The sequence below is a fragment of the Theropithecus gelada genome, chromosome 15 (assembly GCF_003255815.1).
Source record: "Theropithecus gelada isolate Dixy chromosome 15, Tgel_1.0, whole genome shotgun sequence".
Classification (NCBI taxonomy): domain Eukaryota; kingdom Metazoa; phylum Chordata; class Mammalia; order Primates; family Cercopithecidae; genus Theropithecus; species Theropithecus gelada.
This window is the reverse complement of record NC_037683.1, coordinates 23,722,240-23,746,287: the sequence shown is the minus strand read 5'-3', so window position 1 is coordinate 23,746,287 and position 24,048 is coordinate 23,722,240. Positions and strand designations below refer to the sequence as shown.

Genomic DNA, 24,048 nt, shown 5'->3' with positions numbered 1-24,048 from the left:
AACAAGTGTTATTTTGCTATTAAAGACGCCCTTGAGCTAGGAACATTAGCAGCAGAAGTTTAAATTGGGTAATTGTTTGACCGGATCGGTGGATTTGCAGACAGGATTACCACAGTGAAGTGAAATGTAGTTGCACTGAACCTACAGAGTGAGTGGCTCCCTCGGCATGGAGCAAGGGGCCTTCTGCTGGGTGCAGTTTAGAGCCTGACACACCCACACTGCCCTGAGATGTAGATGGGAAGGCCAGCTCTCTCATTAACCTGCTGTAAGACATCGTGAGTCACCCTTTGAGACCTAAAAGCTTTGTTTTTGTATTTATTTTCACTCTATTAAAGGGGTTGAACTGGAGTTTTTAAAATGCTTTTGTTTTTGAGAATTAAATCAGAAATTTCTGTTTTCATCAATTCTAAATATCTGTGGCCAGAAAGAACTGGCTGCCTTCTTCCAAGGTCCAGGGTCAGGCTAGACTCAATAACTCATAGTCTCGTAATTGGATGATTATGGAGATGAGCTCCTAAAAAGCCCTTATCCATCCTTGCCCCCTATAAGGAAGGAAATATTATAGAGCAGATGGAGCAGAGAGCTCATTTGGAATTGAAAATGTATGTTAAATTCTGGGCTTGGACACTGGCTATATGATCTTAGTGGAGAGTTGTCTTAACCTTCTAGACCTTGGTTTTATCATTTGTGAAAACGAAACAACAAAAACAGCAATATCAATAGTATCATTAATACAACATTTGTATAGAGTTTGCATATTTACCAACTTTTAACTGTAGAAACTATTACTTTCACCATTTTACAGTTGAGAAGACAGAGGCACGAAGTAGTTAAGTAACTTAACCAATGTCACACTACAAGTTATATAGTGAGGCCAGGATTCCAATCCAGGCAGTTTTGTCCCAGAGTCAACATTCTTGTTTTGGGTTTCAGCCTTTTTATTTTGAAAGAATTATAGACTCACAGGAAGTTGCAAATTTAGTAGAGAGCTCTTGTGTACTCTTCACTCAGCTTCCCCCAATGTCAACATTTTTCATAACTATAATAAAATAATCAAAACCAGGACATTAACCATGATTCAATACTATTAACCAAACCACAGACCTTACACAAGTTTCACAAATGATGCGTCTTCCAGCATATGGTAGCTCTTGGTTTTCCTTGGCTTGGGCTACCTAATGCTCATTTCTCCCTCCATCTTCATACCATCTTCCCCTATGCCTTCTCTTCCGTGTGTCTCTCATAAGGACTAATTTTTTTTTTTTAATTTTTTCACTAATATCCTTGTTTTTCCACTAATGTTTTTGTTTTGGTCCAGCATCCCACATTGCATTTAGTTGTCATGTCTCTCTAATTTCCTCTAATTTGTGACAATTACTGTTTTCCCTGTTCTTGTTTTTGTTGTTGTTTATGATCTTAAAACCTTTGACCATTGCTTGTGAATTATTTCGTAGAATGTCCATCATTGGGTTTGTCAACATTTTTTCAAGATTAGAATGGTTATACAGTTTTGGCAAGGAAACCCCACAGAAATGACATTGTCCTTATCAGTGCATTATTTCAGTGGATTCGTAACGTCAATGTAACTGATGAGTGAGGATGTTAATTTTGATGACTTGGTTAAGGTGGTGTGGTCAATTGGATAGGGGGTCCCAGAAAGATATGCCCACATCCTAATCCCTGGAGCTTCTGAATGTTACCTTCTTTGGAAAAAAGGGTCTTTGCTGATGTAATTAAGTAAAAAATCTTATGTATAACAATCTGAGTTATCAAGGTGAACCCTAAATCCAGTGACATGCATCCTAATGAGACACACATGGAAGAAAAGACACAGGAGAATGTAATATGGAGGCGGACATTGAAATTAGCATTTCATAGCCCAAGCAAAGGAAAACCAAGAGCTACTATAAGCTGTAAGGGGCAAGACAGGATTCTCCCTTCAAGTCCCAGGGAGAATGTGGCCCTGCCAACACCATGATTTCAGACTTCTGGCCTCCAAAACTGTGACAGAATAAATTACTGTTGTCTTAAGCTTCTTAAATTGTGGTAATTTGTCACGGCAGCCTTAGGAAGCAAATACAAGTGGTATCGGCCAGATTTCTCCACTGTAAAGTCACTATTTTCCTTTTGTAATTAATAAATGTCTTGGGGAGGATACTTTGAGACTGCAAATACCCTATTTCTTCTCAAAATTTCACCATTAATTTTGGTATACATTGGTGGATCTTGTCAGTAGTAATTATTACAGTGATGATTGCCTAATGGTGATTTTCTGTTTCCCTCTTTCCTTCTACATTTATTAATTGGAATTCTACTGTAAGAAAGAGCAATCTTTTCTACCCCATTTATGTATTTAGTCAATTATTTATATCAGTATTTTAAAGTCAATATTCTTAATAACTCCTCAACATATCTCAAAGGATGTTTGTGAAGGCCAAGAACGATAACAGAATAGGAAGAATATTTTTAGAGGCCAAAGGAAAAGAAAGGGACCTTCTCTGGGCACCCTGCTGATGCTTCATGAGCCTTTTATCACTTATTTCTCCCCTCAGCCCCATGAATGTGAATCTCTCACCTCATTTACAGCTCAGGAGAAAGTGAGATTCAGAAAGGTTCAGTAATGTGCCGAAGGACACACAGCAGTAAGGGAAAGAATCACGATTAAAGTCCTCATCTGTCTTGTCTCCAAAACCACATGATTCCCACCAAATCAAGCTGTATTCTGAAGACTGGGAAGGAGGGAGACGGGGGGTTAATTGAAGGGAGAGGCAGAAGTTCCAATATATCCAAATCGAAGTTCACTTTCCATTTTTACTGTGGGTTTATTTGGGGCATATGAGAAAGGGAGTAAACAGCATGAACCTCACTGCAAATGTGCACACAGCATTCATTTTGTGTTACTGTTAAAACACCACACAAAAGCCCCAGGTTCTTGAAGGGGAGGAAAATGTGGAACAGGAGGCTGGGGCAGAGGAAGTTGGGAACGGTCACCAAGGGGACACACGCCCTGACTCTCCTGCCAACCTATCCACCCCTCCCCATTTTGTTCCCTGCAGTCTCTGGATCTCCCATCTCCTTCCCTTCTCCTAGAATCGCTGTTGCAATCCAGTCCACCCTGCCCCGCCATAGCCTCTTCTCAGATCCACAGTGCTGGGTGCCCCTGCCTCCAGCCCTCTCATCTCTGCCGGATGCTGTCTGGGCCTGACTGCCTCCTTAGCCTGGAATCACCCTGATTGCCCGCCCTTCACTCCATCTACCTCACTACCCCAATCCCGGCCCTTTCTTGAGGTTGAGTTCCATCTGCTCCTCTCACTTGCTCTCTGTCTCTCTCTTTTCCTGTTCCCTTCTCTCTGTATCACTTCCTCCATGCTTTTTATTCTCTGTTTCCTTTTCCCCATCTCTGCTTTTATTGCTAAATCTCTTTCTGTCTGTTCTTGCCAATTTTCCTTTATTTTTCTAAGTCTCTCCCATCCTTGGCGCCCCCTTCTCTCAGTTGCTTCTTTATTTCTCTCCATCTCTGGTAATTTCAATATACCTAGTATAGAATAGTTTCTCAATCAATATGGGTTGGATGTTTCTGTCTCTATTTTCTTCTGCTTCCCTCTGTCCATATTATGTATGTACAACTATAGCTGTGGCTATACACACTCTTATTCTGCATTCTGCTTTGGCCAGGAGGTTCAGTGGAACTGCCTTCAGGCCCTTTGCCTGAGCTGCCTCTTGCCATCTCCAGGATACCCTTGTCAAACTTTTCCATCTGGGCTTGATCATTGGCCCACAGTAATGGGACAGGGATGAAGAACATCCATTCTCCAGCTTCATTTTCCCTATCTGTAACATGAAGGTGGGGTATATTCCATTGCTGTGGCAGTTGCTTGCATGTGCACCCCCTGTAAAAGAAGTACACACCCCTGCCATTGGCTCTGGGCTTGGCCATGTGATGTGCTTTGGCCGATAGAATGTGAGAGAATCCACATCTGAGCATCAGTTGCAAGAGGCATCCTAGATTTTTGCCAGCTTTCTTGCTCATTCCCTCTGCCATGAAAACCAAATGTTTCAAACTGGGGCTCCCCTTCAGCCAAAGTACCAGAAGGAGAAGACAAGCAGAGCTGAGCCTGCAGTGACTGCAGCTGCTGATGTGTAAGGTGCATGAGAAATAAAGCATTGTGTGGCCAAGGCACTGAGATTTAGAGTGGTTTGTTTGCAGAATAAACAAGCAAGAGCTGACTAGCCTGGAAGATTTGGATTCTGTGAGGTCTAAGGTGTTTTCAGCTCCAAGATACCATTATATTTCATACTTCTACTTTTTTTTTTTTTTGAGACGGAGTCTTGCTCTGTCGCCCAGGCTGGAGTGCAGTGGCCAGATCTCGGCTCACTGCAAGCTCCGCCTCCCGGGTTCATGCCATTCTCCTGTCTCAGCCTCCCAAGTAGCTGGGACTACAGGCGCCCGCCACCTCGCCCGGCTAGTTTTTTGTATTTTTTAGTAGAGACGGGGTTTCACCGTGTTAGCCAGGATGGTCTCGATCTCCTGACCTCGTGATCCACCCGTCTCGGCCTCCCAAAGTGCTGGGATTACAGGCATACTTCTACATTTTTTTGGAAATTCTTGCTAAATGCTTTTATGTGCATTAAGTTTGATAATTTTAATTTTATTTCCGTTTTGCAAATGATCACAGAAGAAACTCAGAGAGGTGAGATGGCTAGCCTGCATTTCTATAGCTGGTATGTGGTAGTCTAAGCTTGAAACCAGGCCTCCTGAAGCCAAATTCCATGCTCATTCTACTTCGCTATGGTGCATTTCTAAATGTTGTAAAAAATAAGCATTTCCTACATTTCCTACACACAAAAGCTATGGCTTATTTTCCTACTTTGCCCACAGGCCTAGCTAGAGACCCAGAAGACTTTTAGTGAAACCATGTTGTTGAAGCAAGTCAAGACCAAGTCACAAGGTTCATGTGACTTAAAATTTTAAAGTATTTTTAAAGTCTATACTTACAAAATTAAAATTTCTGCTTTCTGTAAAAAAAAAAAAAAAAAAAAAAAAAAAAAAAAAGAAATGTGAATGATACTCGTGGGGTATGGCCCACTTACATAAAAAAGTTCTTGGGATATTTATGTTACCAAACTTCATCATACCTTGACAATTGATATAAGCCTGGTATCTTCATTTTTAGATGGGTGCAGTGAGGCTAAGAAGCGGACGTGACTTGCATGAGATCATGGAGCGTATCAGTGGCACAGCAGAGACACATAACTATTTGTGCTGCGTGTGTTACATGGTTTTTCCACTACTAGATGTGTGCCATCCTCACATTTTAAATAATCCCTCTCAGGACCTGTTTTCCCTATTACTCTGTCTTTTCTCTGAAAAGCATTTGGGAGTCACAGTCTGTAACAGCTTGACTTCTCCTATCCTAGTTGTCCTGAGTGACCTTCAATAATATTACTTATAAATAACATGATGACAGTATTAGGTTGGTGCAAAAGTAACTGCGGTTTTTGCCTTTGAAAGTAATGGTATTTCTTCTCAAAGTTTCACCATTAATTTTAGTATACATCGGTGGATCTTGTCAGTCAGTAGTGGTACTACTTTCAACGGCAAAAACTACAGTTACTTTTGCACTAACCTGAATATTTATTGTTATCAGTTGAATTGGGTCCTCCAAAAGCAGTATGTTAGGCTCCTAATCCTCAGTACCTCAGAATGTGTCCTTATTTGAAGACAGGGTATTTATAAAGGTAATCAATTTATAAGTGAGGTTGTTAGGGTGGGACCCAGTTACAGTGCAGTGGCATGATCCTGGCTCACTGCAACCTCCATCTCCCAGGCTCAGACAATCCTCCCACCTCAGTCTCATGAGTAGCTAGGACCACAGGTCACACCACCAAGCCCAACTAATTTTTTGTATTTTTGCTATAGATGGGGTTTCGCCATGTGGCCCAGGCTGGTCTCAAACTCCTGAGCTCAGGCGATGCACCCACCTTGGCCTTTCAAAGCGGTAGGATTACAGGCTTGAGCCACTGCACCTGGCCTCTGGTGTCCTTATAAAAGGGGGAGAATTGGGGCATAGAGACAGATATCACATGGGCAGAATGCCATGTGAAGATGGAGTTCTGCTGCCACAAGCCAAGGCACTACAAGAACCTAGAAGGAAAGCCTGGAGCAGGTCTTTCCCTGGTGCCTCCAAAGGGTGCATGGTCTTGCAGATATCTTGATTTTAAACTTCCGGCCTCGAGGATTGTGAGATAATAAATGTCTGTCGTTTAAGCCACTCAGTTTGTGGTACTTTGTTATTGCAGCCTAGGAAGCTAATGCACTTATAAGTAGCAGAGTAATGACATTTATAGAACCAGGGCTATGTGTCAGGCTCCAGCATATGTGCTTTCTATCTATCATCTCTGATGATTCCCATAACAGCCCCTCTTTAGATAGGTAATTCCATCAGAGAAAATACACGCTCCAATCCCACTACTACTAAGTCAGTTATGAAGCCGCAATGTGAACCTCAGAACACACAGAGTCACAGGTCTTACAAGTTAGTTATATTCCCTGTGCTTATTTTCTCAACAGTAGAACAGGAGTAATAATAATATCTATTGAGATTTCTGTAAGAATTTAATGAGTTAAATATATGTCAAGTACGATCACATTAAGCACTGTAAAAGTGCTTGTTAGCACTATTATTTTAAGATCCTTCAATGTCTTGATTACTCAGTTATTATTTCCACTCAGTTACTGTTTCTCTTAACATATGGCCCCAAAAATAAACACAGTATTTCAGTTCTTACCCAGTACCTCTAGAATTATTTGTTCAGAAATCTAGCCTTTTATTAATTCAACTTAAAATATAAGACCATTTTTAGCAATGAGATCCCATAGTTGGCTCAATCTGAGCTGGTGGCTGATTTTGTAAAAAGCATTTTTTTTCTCTCTTTTTTTTTTTTTCTAGCAGACAGGATTTTCCCTGCTAGATTTCATAGGCAGGTAAACCATTACATGATTGAATGATTAAATCAATGAATGAAGGAATATGCTATGAATGAAAAAATGTCATGGTTGGAACAATGATGTAAAGCCACCTTTTACAGAAAACTTTAAAAAGCATTATCCCAGTATCACACCGATCCTCTAAACAAAGCTACTGAATAAGAATGATAATAACAATGTCTTAGATTTGTGTGGCATTTTATAATCCTCAAAGTATTATTCTATGTTATTATATCACAGAGTCATCGATCATCTAAATTGGAGGCAACTATAATAGTCATCTAATTTAACTATTATTCCTCTCTAAACCCCAGTGACTTTACTTGCATAAACTCAGGGAGAAGAAACTCACAACTTCTTGATTCAGCCTACTCCACTGATGGATAGCTCAGACACTTTGAAAGGTTTGTCCTGTCGTGCAAGAGAATTTTGGCGCCTTGGAATCCTCCCTCATTGGAGGCCAGCAGTACAAATCCATGGCATTTTCTTTGGGATGATCCTTTTGAGAAACACATGCCCTCAAAATTCTTTTCTTCTTCTACATCAAACCAAACATTTCTTTTCATCCCCTTTCTCCAAACATTTTGTCACCAAAAAGACGAAAGGGAAAAAACAAAAGCACCAAGATGAAACATACTGGTCTCAAACAGTTTCTATCTAGCAACTCTTGTGGAAATCTTTAAAACAAGACACATCACATTAAAATGAAATTATATTTCTCACTGTTAAAAAGGGGGAGAGGAGGAAAGAGTAGAATTATATGACCAACCCTCTGAACCACAAGTGATAACTATTTTTGTTGAAAGCAACTTTGATCTATGCAAAAGTGAAATATATCTTGAAATGCCAATGTGACAATGGCAATGGCAACAAAAAGCAAAATGAAAAAAAAACAACTAAATGCAAAAAAGAAACAAGAAGTTGTGATCACATCTGCTAGGACTTATTGCATTTCCTCATGCCTGCGTGAAGCAGGTCAAGTCTTCCCACTTCCTAAATAAGAATACCAACACTAAAAGAACCTCTTTGTTCTGATAAACAATGTAAAGTACACTCCAGGATTCAAGCCATGGTTTTCCTCTGACTGTGCACCTGTAACCAAATCACTCAGCCTCCTTTGGGTTTCTTTTCTCCTATCTATAAAATGCTGGCATGAGCAACTCCTCTCCCTAACTGACAAGTTTCCAATTTCTATCAAATGTTTTGTGCACCTTGAGTGAATACTCTATAAATAACAGACATGATGACCCTCACTATAGCTAACATTTTAATAACAGCTACTGCTTTTTGAGCACTTACTGAATGTCAGGGACTGTGCCATGCAGAACTGGGCCCAAGCACACAGACTCTCAATTCCAACCAGAGTTGGAATCTCAGCTTCAACACTTATTGGCGATGCGGATGGCAAGATGCCAAAACCCCACTAACTCCCTAGCTCTCATCTGTAAGTGAGGGGCAACAACAGGACTTATCATATAGAAGCATTGGAATAATTAGACGAAATAATACAGGTGCTGCACTTTGTGCCTGGCATACAGAAAGTTCTCAGTGGTAGCAGTCATTATTTTCATCGTGCAGGGCATTTGTGAGTGTGATCTCATTCCGTGCCTAGAAAAAAATCTCTAAGTATTGGGGAATATTATCCCAGTTTTACAAAAGATGAAGGTAACTTGGCTGAGGACATAAAGGTAGTGATAGAGACATTGTTCAACCCTGGAGTTGATTTCCAAGTCATAAAGCCTCATAAAATACCCATGGATTCCACATAGGGTAGAGTCTTTGTAAGAATTCACTCATGAAATCTTATCATTTAAATCAACAATGGATGCATAGAGAAGGAAAATGGTGGCCTGTTATATAGATGAAGGGCACAGTTTCTGAAACCAGCATATATAGAGTGAAAAATTGGTTTTGCCACTTAACCTTTGTGTGATCAATGTCACGCAGATAGGTATTTATTAACATTTCAGATTCCTCAGGTGAGGGATAGTATCCACCTTAAGGTTTGTTGCGAGGATTGAAAGTGATAATACGCAGAGAACAAAATTTGGAACACTGCCTGGCATATAATAAATACTCAAAATAAATGTCAGGTATTATGATTATTTCTCTAGATCAGACAGCAAAATAGCAGCAAATATAAGACTAAAGCCAATGTCTTTTTACTCCGAAATTGGAGTCCTTTAAACATTGTTTCGATGACATTATTAATAGTCATTTGTGACTATGCACGCAGTATGTGCCAGCCTGGGTATTAGGCACCATTGTACGTTTTTTCCACTCTTTTCAATAATTTTTCTCCACTCTTTTCAATAATTCTGTGAGATTGGTATGATCAGTTTGGTTTCATAGATAAGGAAACTGAGGCTCAGAGGCATGAAGGGATGCGCCTAAGGTAAAATGACCAGGAAGCAGGAAGTAGAAGAGACTATATTCAGAGCCAGGTCTGCTGAATTCCATTGCTCTGCTTTTTTCTCTGCATCCTGCCACCTGCACAGCTGAGGAGCTGAGGAGCTGAGGAGGGCACGCTGAAGCTGGGACAGAAGACAAATGGAGATGACTGTTTACTCTGTCTTTCTGGACTGGGTTCAGAGTACCTCCTTGCTGCATCACCTTTTGAGATATTAATATTCAAATGATGCAACCTTTGGGACCAGGTAGATGCTCAACTCTGGCCTTCACAAGCCTACAGAGCACAATGGCTCTACCCTAGGAGGCACGGATTGTAGCAGGTTCCAGTGGCTGAATGGGAGCTGGTTTCCCTGCGTGGGTGAGCAGGATATTTGTGCTGACAAAAGGGGATGAAGTGCATAGATCCTAGCCTCCAGACTTCTTTGAGATCTGGCTAGAAGATTTGGATCTTCTCACAGACCACCTCGGATCTTCACCAAAGATGAAAACAAAAGTCCATCCTGCAGGGTCATGGCCATGATTTCATGAACAGCCAAACACAAGTTTGGAATCCTGGGGAAATCCTGGTCCCAGAACTGCCTTTTTATTAGCCCAGGAGACTTAGGCAAATCAGTTAAACTCATGAATCTCCGATTTCTCAATTGTGAAATGGGGAGAGAGATCCCAGCCATCCTAAATATAAACACTCTTTTTGTTCTTGCTGAATTGTCTGTGGCCAGAACGACCAGGGTAGAGTCTGAGCCACGGAGAGGTCTGACCTCCAGGCCAAGCCCTGTTGACTGCCTGAGGGATCTTAGACAAGTCCTAGCCTGTCCCAGACCTCAGTATCCAACTACAGAATAAACGGGTATAATAAATCAGCACATCTCAAGTTTTTCAACTGAAGTGCCCCTATGAACAAAAACAAATACCCTTAAGTGCCAAGCTCCTCTGATCTGAGGGCTTGTTGTGTCTACATAACTATGAGTACCATCCTTGTTTTATAAATGACAAAAACAAGACAAAGGGCTCAAACCCTAGTTCAGTGTCAGAGAGAGACCTCAAGTCTGTGCTCCAAGTCTGTGCTTATGACTGTCTTCCTACCTCTAGAGAGAACAGTGTTCTTGGCATGCCCCACCTCTGAGAAGCGGAACACCTTGGGGTTCAGTGTCTCCAAGACATGACTCTGTTCCCTGAGGGGAGGGGAGGGCAGGGACAGGAGAGATCCAGATTATGGAGCCCTGAATGGGGGAAGGAACTTTGGACACATGGTGGTAGCCTTGGGCCACTTTGGCTCATAGGTGGGGAGGGTCTGGAGTGTGCCAGCCTCCACGTTACCTACTCTGCCAGCCAAATCTTGAACTACAGGGAATTGCAGTGACATCTGGACCTTAGTGAGTTATTATTTCGAAGCTAAACTTACTGAGCAAAAGGGAAAGTTGAGGAAAACCTACCATCCTGGGGAGAAAGTCTGATTCAGTGAAACTAATGCTGGGCCTGGAGGCAGGAAGCATTGGAAGTTCATTTATAATTGAGATAATACTATCTAGGTTACTGGGTTACAAGAAGGATACATGTAAGTAAATGTGCTGAAACACAGAAAATGTTTAATGAACATTGCTCAAAACTGAGATTCACTCTCAAATGTCAAAGGAAGAAGAGCATTCACGTCCCTCAGCCTCTTCCTAACATTAGGTGGTGTCCCACACCCCATGAGGAACTCAGCAAGCGCCCTGAGATGGTGCTTACAAATTTGCACCCCAAACTTAGCATGCAGGCACCCACTTGCTCGGTGTGAGGCTGCATCATTTGCTAAATATACATATGGAAAAAGTCTATCACACTCATTCCATGAATAACACAAAGGCCTTGATTTGTTCCTCCACGTGATGAGCATGCGTAAGGTCCAAAATTAACATTGCTGTCTGGATGGGGAGTGTATGTGTTTTTCCAAAAAGAGAAAACTTCTAAGATCTTACTCAACCCTAATCAGAGTGTCTAATGCACAGTGTTCGTCGAAGAGAAATGAGAAAGAGACTAAAACTAAAGGTTTGCTCCATTGTAGAGTCTCAAAAAATACAGCTGATTGTTAAATTGAAGGAAGAAATGAGGGGTGAGAGGTAGCTCTGCTTTGCTGAGTGGCTTTATTCCAATCACTTCACCCCTCTGGGCCATACCCTCCTCATATGTATGCTGGAGATACCATTTCCTAACCTCGGGTTTCTGGCAGAGCCGTACTAAAGAAGAAAAGGAGAAGTAAATGTAAGAGTGGCTTTGAGGAATATAAAGCACCAGAAAGATGTCAAGTTTCTTCCTGAGCCCATTAGACCCTCTGCTTCCTACATACTGGATTTATTTTCTGGTTTTGTTTTTCCATCTACCATGCAATGCCAATAAATACAGCTTTTTAAAGAAAGCATATAATATAAGCCTAGATACTTTTAGACTGCCACTCAAGTGATTCCAGCCCTAGTGACCTTCTGGGTGGAGGCAGCAGACTCAGAGTTCTGTATCATGGGGCCAACAGAGCTGGACAGCCACATCTTCTCTCTGCAACCATGTGGAGGTGATTCGCTGGACCTCATCCATTCTTGTCAAGAGCACAGTGAGATAATTTCCATAAATGTGTCCAGTACAGTGCTTAACAATTGGTAGATACTCAAGAAATTCTTGAATTGAGAGAAAACAGGGCATATAGGACATAGTTCAGGCTTAGTAGCCAGATATGCTTGGATTTGAACACTCAAGAGTAGCTGCATCTTTCACTGGCTATGTGACCTTGGGTAAGTTTCTTTGCCCCTCTGCCACAGTATTAGCAACTATAAAGTGAGAGTTATGCAGGCGCTTCTGTGAACCACTGCAAAGGCTACATCCAGGCCAGCTCCAAGGGTCACCATGCAGTTGTTGTAAGGGTTAAAACACCTGACACATCAAGGGCACTTTGGAAAAGGCAGCCCGTTCTGGTTTTATTCCAATTTTGCTTGTTCAGTCATTCTTGGAATGGCCAGTTGTATTCTGAAGCACCAAACCTCAGCCCTCAGCAAAGCAGGCCAAGCACGTGACAGATGTTAAACAGCTATTCCCAGAGATGTCGGCCAAAAGGCTGAGGAGTTGGAGACCCTTTATTTTCTTCTCTGAAGCACAATTAGTTTGTCACAGCTGACAGATGATGGATGGGTATGCATCAGTCCAAGTGACACCACAGAATCCATTTAATTTTCTGTTTCTCATTCTAACCTCTTGAGCTTCGGTCTTTCCTTCCATCTGTGGACCATCCCCTGCCCCCTCCATCTCTCCACCCATTCCTCCCCAACGCAATCCCCGACCCCGAGCACATCCCCCCGTCACTCACCATCACAGAAATGTGGAGGATGTGCATCTGCTCCTCAACAATCTCCGAGGGCTCCTGGAGAGTGGGGGCGGTGGCTTGGGCCAGCTGCCCGGAGCTGCTCATGGAGACGTGGAAGTACAAGGTGCCATTCTCCAGCCACTGCTGTCTCCAGTGCACCAGCGAGATGTCCGCCGCTGTGCCAGACATCTCTGCAAGACAAGACCCGAGGCACTGGGTGAGCTGTACGCCTGGCCTCGCTGCTCCAGGGAGGAAAAGAGCCCACATAATCAGCTCAGCAGGCTTTTTTTTTTTTTTTTTTTTTTTTTTTTTTGCCAGGATGTCTTTCCTCACATCAAGTCTATGAGCTAGGGATCATCACTTTCATTTATAGGTGGGTCAACTGTGACCAAGATTCACCTAAAGTAACAGAATAGTGGAAGTGGGGTTTGCACCCAGATCTGTCTGAGGCCCTTTTTAATACATCGCACGTGATTGGGTAATTCATTCTACTCTGATAGTGGAATGGAACTAAGGATAAAAGTGCTTTCATTCTTTTGTGGCTATGGAACTAGAAGAAGATGAAGGAAAGAAATCCATGAAAGAAGTGGGAGTTGATAGTATGGATTCTTTAGAAGCTGAGCTGGAAGTACTCATGGCCAAACCTCGGAGCCAGAAAGGCCCAAGAGAGCATCAGCTCAGCTGAGGTAGCTCAGGGTCATCTTGCATGGAAAGGAGCTTACCAAGAGGTTTGCCCTGAGCATGTCCCTCTTGCTTCCATCAGAGCAGCTCCATTTTTTTGTAAGGTATATACTGCACTCCCAAGCAAAAGAACGTAGGCACAAAAGTTTCTTTGGTTTAAAAATACCGGCATAGCTACTGCCCTATCCCAATGTTTTCATATAGCCGGTGGGGAGTGAGAACTTTCTAGTAAATTGAAAAATTCAATCTCCCGACTTGAAGTTTCTAATTCTTGTCTCTATGCTGGTTTTCCTTCTGTAAATAATTTAAAAATGAGTATCATTTGAATAGTATTTTTGTTCAATGTATCATACCTTTTTATTAGTAAAAAAGGGTCATGGCATAAGGTGCTGAGAGTGTCATTGCAAGGGGATTGTACAATTGTTCCACAGTCCCCTCGACTAAAGGGGTGTGTGCCTGCAAATGTCCTAGAAAGATAAGACCCGTCAATGTATCTCAAGCATTAATACAAGGGAAAGGTGGTGGAGTTCTTGGAGAATTATTAGGTCTGCACTCAAGGGAGATAAATGGGAGACAAATAGCCTTTATAGTGTCCATCAGTAGACAGGTAGCCTTAGTAGTGTTGGAGGCTTAGAACCTCGGCCCCTCCCCCCGAGACAGCTATGACCTTGAGGCAGTATTCCTACAGTCCCCAAAGACCTCAAGTGTGTTCATTCACACACACACACACAAACACACACACACACAAGGAGGACTGATGGGCAAGCTGAGTTATAGCCACTTATTCAATCAGCTCTCTCCATGTACCACTGCAGTGCTCATCATATCTGGTGACACGGAATGAAAAAGAATCATCTTGAAAAGAAGAGATGATACCACCAAATCACCTACTCATCACCCAGTTCTACTGAATTATTCTTATATCACCCATGCCCAATAGACTCTCCCTCCTTGAGGTTCACAATCAAAAATCCTTAGGAGAAGAGTGTTTAGCACTTAATAAGAGTTAAAAACATTAGCTATGAATTTTTAAGTTAGGCATTGATTTGTCATCATCATCATCATTGATAGGAACAGGATCTAATTCATCCTTCAGCTGCTCTGAAAAAAATAAAAAACAAAAACCGTGAGCCATCCTTGACAGCTTGCTTTCTCTCCCACTCCTCATTCAGTTCATCAGGAAATCCTTCCAAAGCCATCCAACATTCAACCCTTTCCAGTCCCTCTACATCAGCCACATGGGACAAGGCATTGTGTTCTCCTGCCTGGCTTACTGCAAGGGCTTCTTAACTTGACTCTCTTCTTCCACCCTTGTCCATTCTATTCTCAACCGGAAGTCAGAGGAATCCTGCCAAGCAAAAGTCATCTCACATCACTAAGCCCTCCATTTACAGTCTTTGCATGGCCTCCTACTCATTCCAAGTAAAAGACAAAGTGGTGAGAACATAGTAAGTTATTAGGCCAAGCAAACACATGCTTGGGCTTCCCTTGCAGCTGGAAGAGTTGAACAGGCCTTGAGATAATCACAAAGGTTTGTCAGTGCTTAGAGCACAGGCCCCAAAGGGCCCTGAGAACCCACTGTGGTTCTGGGGAGGGACTGGCTGGGTGATCAATCTGAGCAGTAGGTCTCCTCTCAGCACCTTCTCTTTATCCCAGGCTGGGGTGATCTGCTGCCCCACTGACCCCCTCCCAGCCTCAGCACCCGAGGCCTTGGCAGTAGCTTCCCTGGCAGACAGCCAGCTGGGCCAAGGCAAGGTGAAGACATTATGGCAAATGGTCTGGCTCATTTTTCTCTCAGTGCATCAAAGCCCAAAACCAGAGGTCCAGGGAACCCAGGGCTGAGAGCTGCACTAGCAATAGCAGTGTCTAATTCAGTAGTTCCACGTACTGCTGGCTAGGCAGGTGCTCCATGTGCTGAGTGTCCCTGCAAAGGCACCAGAAGAAAGCCCCAAGGTAGGTTACATCTGGTTGACACAGCCTGCCATAGAGGAAGGTGGCGTGAACAGAGGGGTGCTTGTGGAAATCTGAGCTCCTCACTCCTAGTGTTCTCTCCAGCCTGTGCCTGAAACCCCACTATTAAAGAGGCTTCCCCTTTCCATGTTCAGATGAGAAAGCAGAAGGTCTCAGGAGGTTGGTGACTTAAGTTCACTGGTGAATTTGTACCTAGCTAAAACCAGTGGATTTCCAGTCCGTGCAATTTCTACTATGCCAGTTGCACTTACATCTCCTTTTTCTTCACTAAATTAGCCCATGAACCAAAACTAGATTGAGCTCTTTGTTTGCTACAGCGATGAGTGCACAGTCAGCAGACAGTAAACGTTAAATGATAATAACAGTGTGTGAAACACAGTAAATATTGAATCACAGAGAATAACTCCAGACTTACTTTATTACAAAGAAAAGAAACTGTTGTTGGAGAGGAGAGAGGAGGGGTATGAAATGTTAAAGGGAAAAATGCTTTAGAAGAAGCAGAAGGCCTCGATCATTCATTCACTCATTATTCATTTATTTATGCATTTGTTTATTTATTAAACATACTTATCAAACACCTACTCCATTCCAGGCAGCTCAGTAGCTCAGAATATGGAGTTAAATGAGATATAGCCTTGCCTTCATGGAGCTCATAATCATTTAGCAGTGGAAATTCTCCCCAGTCAAATGTCTCCTGGCTCATGTTACTGTCTACACACATGCACACTCTCCATTGACTATGGTCCAGGCAACTGTGTGTTATCGGGACTATCTTCCACCATCACCCCTTCATCACGCACTCCATCCCTGCAGGACTTACAACTGTTTCTCAAACAGGCCAGACTCCCACTTGTCTCAGGGCTTGAGTACTTTCTGCCCAACATTCCTAGCACTCTCCTCCCAGAACCTACGAGCTGGCTTCTTCTCAGTGTTTGTCTCTCAGTTCAAATGATACCTGCTCAGAGAAGCTGTGCCTGTTCACTCTAGCTGAAGTAGTCCTCTTCACACACATCCATCTTTATTATATCCCTTTTACAAAAACTTTCGATAGCGATTATCATGATTAGAAATTCATGCCGGGCGTTGTGGCTCATGCCTGTAAACTCAGCACTTTGGCAGACCAAGGCAGGCAGATCAATTGAAGCCAGGCCTTTGAGACCGGCCCAGCCAACATGGCAAAAGCCCATCTCTACTAAAAAAATATAAAAATTAAGCAGGCATGGTGGCATGAGCCTGTAATCCCAGCTACTCAGGGGGCAGAGGCCCAAGAATCGCTTGAACCCAGAAAGTGGAGGTTGCAGGGAGTCAAGATTGCACCACTGCACTCCAGCCTGGGATACAAAGTAAGACCCTGTCTCAAAAATGAAATGAAATGAAACGAAATGAAATGAAGGAAGGAAGGAAGGAAGGAAGGAAGGAAGGAAGGAAGGAAGGAAGGAAGGAAGGAAGGAAGGAAGGAAGGAAGGAAGGAAGGAAGGAAAATCAATTTATGCTTTACACTTCCTTGAACATGTGTTTATTGTCTCTCTCTTCAGGGGAGCAGGGACCTTGTGTGTCTTATTTCCTGCCATCTCTCAAGCACTTTGGAAAGTGCTTGGCACAGAATACATGCTCAGTAAATAATTACTGAATCACTGAATTATATACATATATATGTGTATATATATTTCAAATACTCATGCCCTTTTTCATCCTTAGAATGCTTAATGCATATATATATATATTTCAGTGATTTGATATATATATATTTATGCATTTACATATATTTTAGTGACTCAGTATACACTTATTTGCACACATCCATAATAAAATGGTGGAAGGACTGAAAAATAGAATTCAAAGAGTGTTACATTTCATCAGGAAATTTAAAAAAAAAAAAAGAAGAAGAGGAAGAACTAAAGATCTATTGAAAACTCCAAGGTGGGAAAAGACTCTCCTAGCTTGCAGCCAAGAACTACTTCCAAAAGGTGGCGGTATGAGCATTGCAGAGGATGAACAGATGGATGTCCCTCAGAGGGGAGGAGAAGAAGGCGTAGACATCAGCTCCTCATCTCAGGGGCATGAAGCTGCATGTGTATGTCGAAGTGGAGCAGAACGTCAGGTGAGAAATGTAGTTCAGGGCCTGCCGCGGTGGCTCACACCTGTAATACCAGCACTTTGGGAGGCCCAGGTGGGCCTAGGTCAGGAGTTTGAGACCAGCCAGGCCCATATGGTAAAATCCCGCCTCTATTAAAAATACAAAAATTAGCTGGGTGTGGCAGCATGCGCCTGTAGTCCCAGCTACTCAGAAGGCTGAGACAGGAGAATCGCTTGAACCCGGGAGGTGGAGGTTGCAGTGAGCTGAGATTATGCCACTGCATTTCAGCCTGGGTGATAGAGTGAGACTCCATCTCAAAAAAAAAAAAAAAAGTAATTCAAACACAGAGTTAAGGGCTTTGAATGCTTGGTGATACTGTGTACATTTTATTCAGAACCAGTAGAGTACACTTGGTCAGAAAACCAGTCCTGTGTCCCTTAAAAACAGGTTAATAAAACAGTAACATGGCCAAAACCAGTTCTTGAAATTCTCTGCTGATTGATTTTCCAATTGCATTTTCCCTTTTCTCTTCCCCTACTCCTTCCACATAAACATTTCATTGAAGTCTTCAAGTCATATTACAATCAAACTTAAAGCAAAAGGGGGACTAAACGCATTTGGTCGGGAACCAAGACGATTCCCATAAAGGCAGATTATGCTGACATGATGAATATAAAATGAAACAGCAGATATTAAAGTGGGAGAATTGGTGCACCATGCCTTCCGGCGGCGGTAGGCTGACTCCAGTGCCTGCCTCCCTCCCACCCTGGAGAGCTTGGTTTTATATTGGAATCATAAAGAAACACAGGGATTGCCTTTTCACCTTTTTCTGCTCTCCCCCATGGGCTGCAACTCGTGAAATATTCAACAGGCTCAAATCCCCTCAACCGCCCCACAAAAGCCAAGAGAGAGGATCAGCCTTCATCAGCGATTCTGGGTAGACTGCCATCCTGCCTCGGTGGCCACTGATGCCTTTCAGCCTCCTGGAAAAGAAATAAAAAATCCCAAAGGCATGTTGTGCTTTTAATCGGCTTGTTCTTCCTAATCTATGACACTCATTGTATTTTTATTTAATTCCTGAAGGTCATTATGAAAATAAGCAGCTCTTCTCATCACCAGCCATCTTGGTAACATCTCCCAAGTGGCTAACTAAGCAGCCTTCTGATTCTTTAGCACCAGCTGACCCTCCAGCAGATTATTTGCTGAAGCCCAGAGAAAGCTTCCAATGAGTTTGCAAACGGTCTTTTTCTCGCCATGGGGAAAGCAGGCATTACATGAGATGAACTCACTGCCCGGGCAGAAAGAGTTGGGAAAGGTAGTGATGTTGACTTTAACCAACCTTGCCACTAGCTATTCCAGCATTCATGGGTGATTGTCACACATCAAGTCTTGCTGAGTGAGCCTGGGAAATAATCGCAAATACTCATGCCCTTTTTCATCTCTAAAATGCTTAATTAATGCAAAGCTTTATCATCTCTCTCATGGGCTATTGCAAATGGTTCTGTGCCAGTCAGGGTCTCATCAGAGAGGAGGAGACATACTCAGGAAGGTCATTGAGAAGTGTTTAGTGAAGGGAGCATTTACAAAGGCTTGGGCAGGGTTAAAGCAAACTAATGATGAGCAACAAAGTACTCCCACGTTGACAACAGCAAGGAATTGTCACCACCCTAGGCCTGAAGGGCAAGGGATGTTCGGGATGGGGGATTATCAAACCCTACAAAAGCCATAGCTGTAGGAAAGGGCTACCATATAGCTACCAGATAAGAACTATAGCTTTTATTAGAATAACCCAGCCACTGCCAATGCACAACCCAGGATGGAGGTTTTCAAGAGGGTAAATTCCCAACCTCATTCTCCTTCTACCCAGCAACGTTTTGCAGGTGTCTCACACAAGTTGACCTCGACTAAACACCCAAGGATGCTTAAATGAAACAAATCATATAATTCAGCCTTCCTGGGTGCACAGCAGGTGGCAAAGGGGATCTCAAGAAGCAAATGAAGACTATTCAGCAGGCTCCTTAACAGGTATCCCTACCTTCAGGCTTCCGTCCTTCCAGCCATCCATTAAATGGCTACCAGGATGAAATTTCTAACTTGTCAAACTAACCATACAATACCTTTGCTCAAAACCCTCCAATGTTTTCTACAGTCCCTCAAGATAAAACCTAATTTACTGAGCCTGACACACAAGGCCTTTCCTGGCCTATCATATGCATTTCTCCCCAGTCTGATCTCTTCGTATGCCTTTCCTTGCACTTAAATATCAATTCTGACCAGATGTTTATATAACGTACCACATATACGATGTTTTTTTCCTAATTCAATATGTTGTGCTCCTCCATGCTTTCATAAGGAGGAATATTGCATGCTGCATAAGATCACAGGGTCTGGAGACCAACTGCTTGAATTTGCATCCCATCTCCCATGTATTCAACCTGTGTATTTTGAGCAAGCTCTTCACTTCTTCATGCCTTAGTTCCCCCACCTACCAAATGAGAAAAATAACAGCACCTGCCTCACAGGGTCGTTTTTAGAATCACATGAGATAATACAAACAAACTAGCTGTCAGGTTGGTCTTGATACTTAGAGAGCACTCCACAGTTACATTTGTTATATATGACTTTATATACATAGTTATAGCATCCTCTTACCGCTGACTTGGTGTCTGTCTCTCTCTCTCTCTCTCTCTTTTAAAATAGTCTCTGTATACAGCTGACTTCCCTTATTGGATCCTAGTGCAGGGACATGTCAGTGCACTATTTGTGTAGCCTGGTGCCTGGTACAGTGGCTGAACAGAGTAGGGGCTCCAAAATGTTCTGTATGCTTAATTGAGCTATACCATATTTGAAGTCAGATGAGTATTTCCAGAGGACAGAGAGAAGAGACAGCAACTTGTGGTGTTAATAATGGCTGGATTCCCATACAGCAACTCTACAGAAATTTACCTAACATCCTGGAGAATGCACATGAAAAGAAAGAAACATTACTTTTCAAGGAGCTTATATTTTCATGAAGTGAGATAGGGGAATTCACAAAGAAAATGGACACTCTTATGATTCTGTTTAGACGTGAGTATGTGTATAAACAGCTGGAAAAAAAAATACAATGGACCACGAAGAATGGCACTCTCTAAATAGCGGGATCAGAGGTGATTTTAATCATGTTCTGATTAACTGTTCTCTACATTTTCTATATTGACTATATTTTACCTCTGTAGCAGATGCAAATACTCACTTTAAAGATTAATTTAGTCAACCAGCCTTTTCTGAGAGCTGGCATTGTGGGACTCTGTCCTCGGGAGCTTAGTCCAAGGGGCTGAGAAAAGACCTGCTATAAATAGCTATAAAGCAAAGTAGAAAGCTTAGAGGGAAGGAGATTACTTCTGCCTGGATCTAAAAAGTCTTCATGGAGGCGTCTCAAAGAATTGGCAAGATTTCAACAAATGGCTATGTGGCAGAGGGCATTTCAGATGGAGAATTGGCACAAGGGCAAGAAGGCAAGAAGGTCACAAATGTACAAAGGGATACAGTGGGGGGAACCAGTATAAAATGCAGAAGCTACCATTATAGAGGGAGGCTGGGGGCTACCAACTCTTGCCCATGGACCATCACCTAGCAGAATAATATAAGTGCCGGGTCCCACTTGGGGCTCCTTTATGCAGTCAGACCAAGCCCGAGCTCAGAGGTTAATGAAGCTCTCCATATACCATGAATTAAGATGACAAGGTGGATGGACTGATGGGTGAATAGGTGAATGGATGGACCCCAGTCATTCTGACCTAATTAAACAGCCTGGGTTAGTGAAGAGAACACTGAATTTTGAGTCAGAAGCTTATATTTTTGTGATCTATCTACAGCACCTGACTGGTGTCCTGGAGCACAAATTACAGAGCCTCTATGATTTTCTTTACTTGTAAAATGGGGGTCACAGTGTGGCCTACTTACATCACATCTAATGTAGAACTGAGAGAAAATAAGGCCATACATAGCAACATGCTTAGAAATCTGCAAAGTTTTACAGTTAGTTCTGAAAGCAAATACAATCATCCAACAACATACTTCATCCACCAATATACCTTCCAATAATTATCTACTGACTGTCTGAAATGTGCCAGGCACAGTGCTAGGTCCTAAGAATAGATTGGAGGAAAAGATCAATTTGACTACTATCCTCACAGACTTTCCAATATAGTCTAGATATTCTTTTGTTCCCTCTAAGCAGCAGCAAGCATTTCCCCTTGCTTCAGTTTTTTCAGTCATCCACCCATTTAATCATTAATCCATAGAAGATGATGCCTGTCTAGGACATTGCAGTCTTCATTATTTAGCATGCAGCAGGTGTGCAATAAATATTTGTCGAATCAATGCATCACTAAATGTACATTTCCTGAGTTTCTTGTCCTCAAGAAAGTCACAATCTAGGAGAGCAGAAAAAGGAAAGTCAGCAAAGATGATGAGTGTGCGGTAATGACCGCAAGATAGGAGGCACAGTGTGTTACAGGAACACATGTGAGAGGTCAGTTAATGCTCCTCATTTATCAGGGGTTTGGACAGGGCAAGCAGGGAGAGTCTATAATCTGGACATTTCATAATTCTAAGATATCCTGATGTCAGGCCAGATTAAATGCCCACAGGATAACGCCAATGGTATGCTAGGTCTGGGAGGTCGCCTGTGGGGACAGAAGGTGAAGTGGCAGGGGCCATGACGTGGCCAAAGCCCTCTGGCAGCAGCTGGAGAACAGACTCAAGCTCTTCTGGAGAGAATGGTACTCTTTAAATAGTGGGATTAGAGTCTCCAGACTCCAGAGGTACCTCAGACTCTTCCTCCCCAACCCCAGCTGTCAGCGCTCATCTATGCCTCTGCCTCCAATCTGCCCAATACCACATCCTTTGGGAACTGCATCTTTTACATAAAACTGTTTTCCCAAGCCACTCAGTGAAGATAAATAATACAGTTATACCCGGTTAAATAACGGAGGGGAACAGAAGAATTAAGAGCTATTGGCAAGGGAGAAAAGCATATCGTTTCAGATTAGATTTGGAAATAGATAGAGGGTTGCTGGAATTGATTCTCATTACTCCCAGTTATTCTCTCCCATACCATTTCCCTCTCTCCTTGCTGTATTTCTTTGCTTGGTCTTTGTTATTTCACTTCATGATATGCCCTTGGTTTCTCTGTTTGCATGCTCTCTCTGTCTGTCTTTTTAAAAATCCATCCCAATGTTAATGAGTTTTTCTCCTTCCCCTCCTCTTCCTTGTCCCACAACATTGCAAACTGATGCAGAGAGTGGGTGCCTAAAGAATGGAGACAGGAACTAACCTTTGCTAACACCTACTTGTGTGCCAGGCTAAGGGCTTTCATTCATAGTCTCATTTAGCCCTCATAGGAAACCCACATTGGTAAAGTAAATAGTAGAACACCCAGTTTTCAGCTGAGATGTCTGAGGCCCTAAAAAGGGACTACACTTTTCCAAACCCTGATTCACAGATTCCAAATTCAGCACTTTCACCACTGTCCTACCCGGGCTGAGAAAGGAGCTTGCACATTTGAGTAAAGAGATCGAGAAATCAAGTGTATGCCAGGGGGTGTGATATGATAAGTACCAGGGCAGTAGGCATCCTTCCAGGTCACTCAGGTGCTCTGCCTATTCATTTCATCATAGTAAAGTCATTTGTTTCCTCTGTTTTTAAGATGCAAATATCTCCTGGGAAAGAGGTATATGAAGCATTCTGTCTTATGGAGAATGAGTTTTTAAGATCACTTTGCTCCTACCTATATTTCACTGGGTTGACCTTTAACAAATTAAGTTCACCTCTCTAAGCCTCACTGGCCTCATATGAAAGAATGGGAATCATAAAATCAATCTCTTATGATTGCTGTGAGAATAACAGGAGATAACGCGTTGGAAGGAGCCTAGAGCAGCATTTAGCCTACGGATATTCCCTGTCAGTTGTCTGTCTTCTCGTCACTCTTTTCTAACTCACCGCTGTCAAGGCAAGAAGCACCGGGTTGTTTTGAGAACAGTGGGGTGTGTGTGACAGTATCAAATATAAAGAAAAAGGAGGCAGCAGTCACAGAGATAAAACTTCCTACTTTACTTGGAAACAGTTTCCAAGTCCCTTCTGCCTTGTCCCCAGTGCCCTGTAAACCTTTTTAAGTTATCCCTACAGCAGTGACCTGGAATCATGGAAAATTACAACAGGAAGGGAGCGTAAAAGGATGGAGATCAATGATCTATCCCATCCATTTTACTAATCTGTAAAATGAGGACCAGAGAAGAGTAGCAACTTGCCTTAAATCACAAAGCATCATGATGCAGTGTTCTTCTGATCTCATTGTTTAGAAGAACAATGATACAAGGATTCACAGAGAGGAGAGGCAGAACCTCCTTAAATCCCAAAAGTGATTTCGCAGCATGAGGGACAAGAAGTGCTAAAAATCCCTCATAATGCCAGGGCCCCTTCCAACTCTCCTGAAGATGCTGCCAAGAGGGCATCTTAGGTCTCTGTTGCTAAGTCTGACTTGTCAACCCCAACCCCCACACCCCAACCCAGGGGACTCAGCATCTGAATGCCACATACATGGATTCA

The 24,048-nt window shown here is 42.6% G+C and overlaps 1 protein-coding gene across 2 annotated transcripts in view; it reads right to left on the bottom strand.

The window, feature by feature from the left end:
* ASTN2 (astrotactin 2) overlaps window positions 1-24,048 on the bottom strand; it is a 981,001-nt gene that overhangs the window by 842,360 nt on the left and 114,593 nt on the right. For both annotated transcript variants that reach the window (XM_025359305.1, XM_025359304.1), the window contains exon 2: window positions 12,732-12,919. In XM_025359305.1, the coding sequence (XP_025215090.1) occupies window positions 12,732-12,919 (188 nt within the window). The remainder of the gene's footprint in view (window positions 1-12,731; window positions 12,920-24,048) is intronic.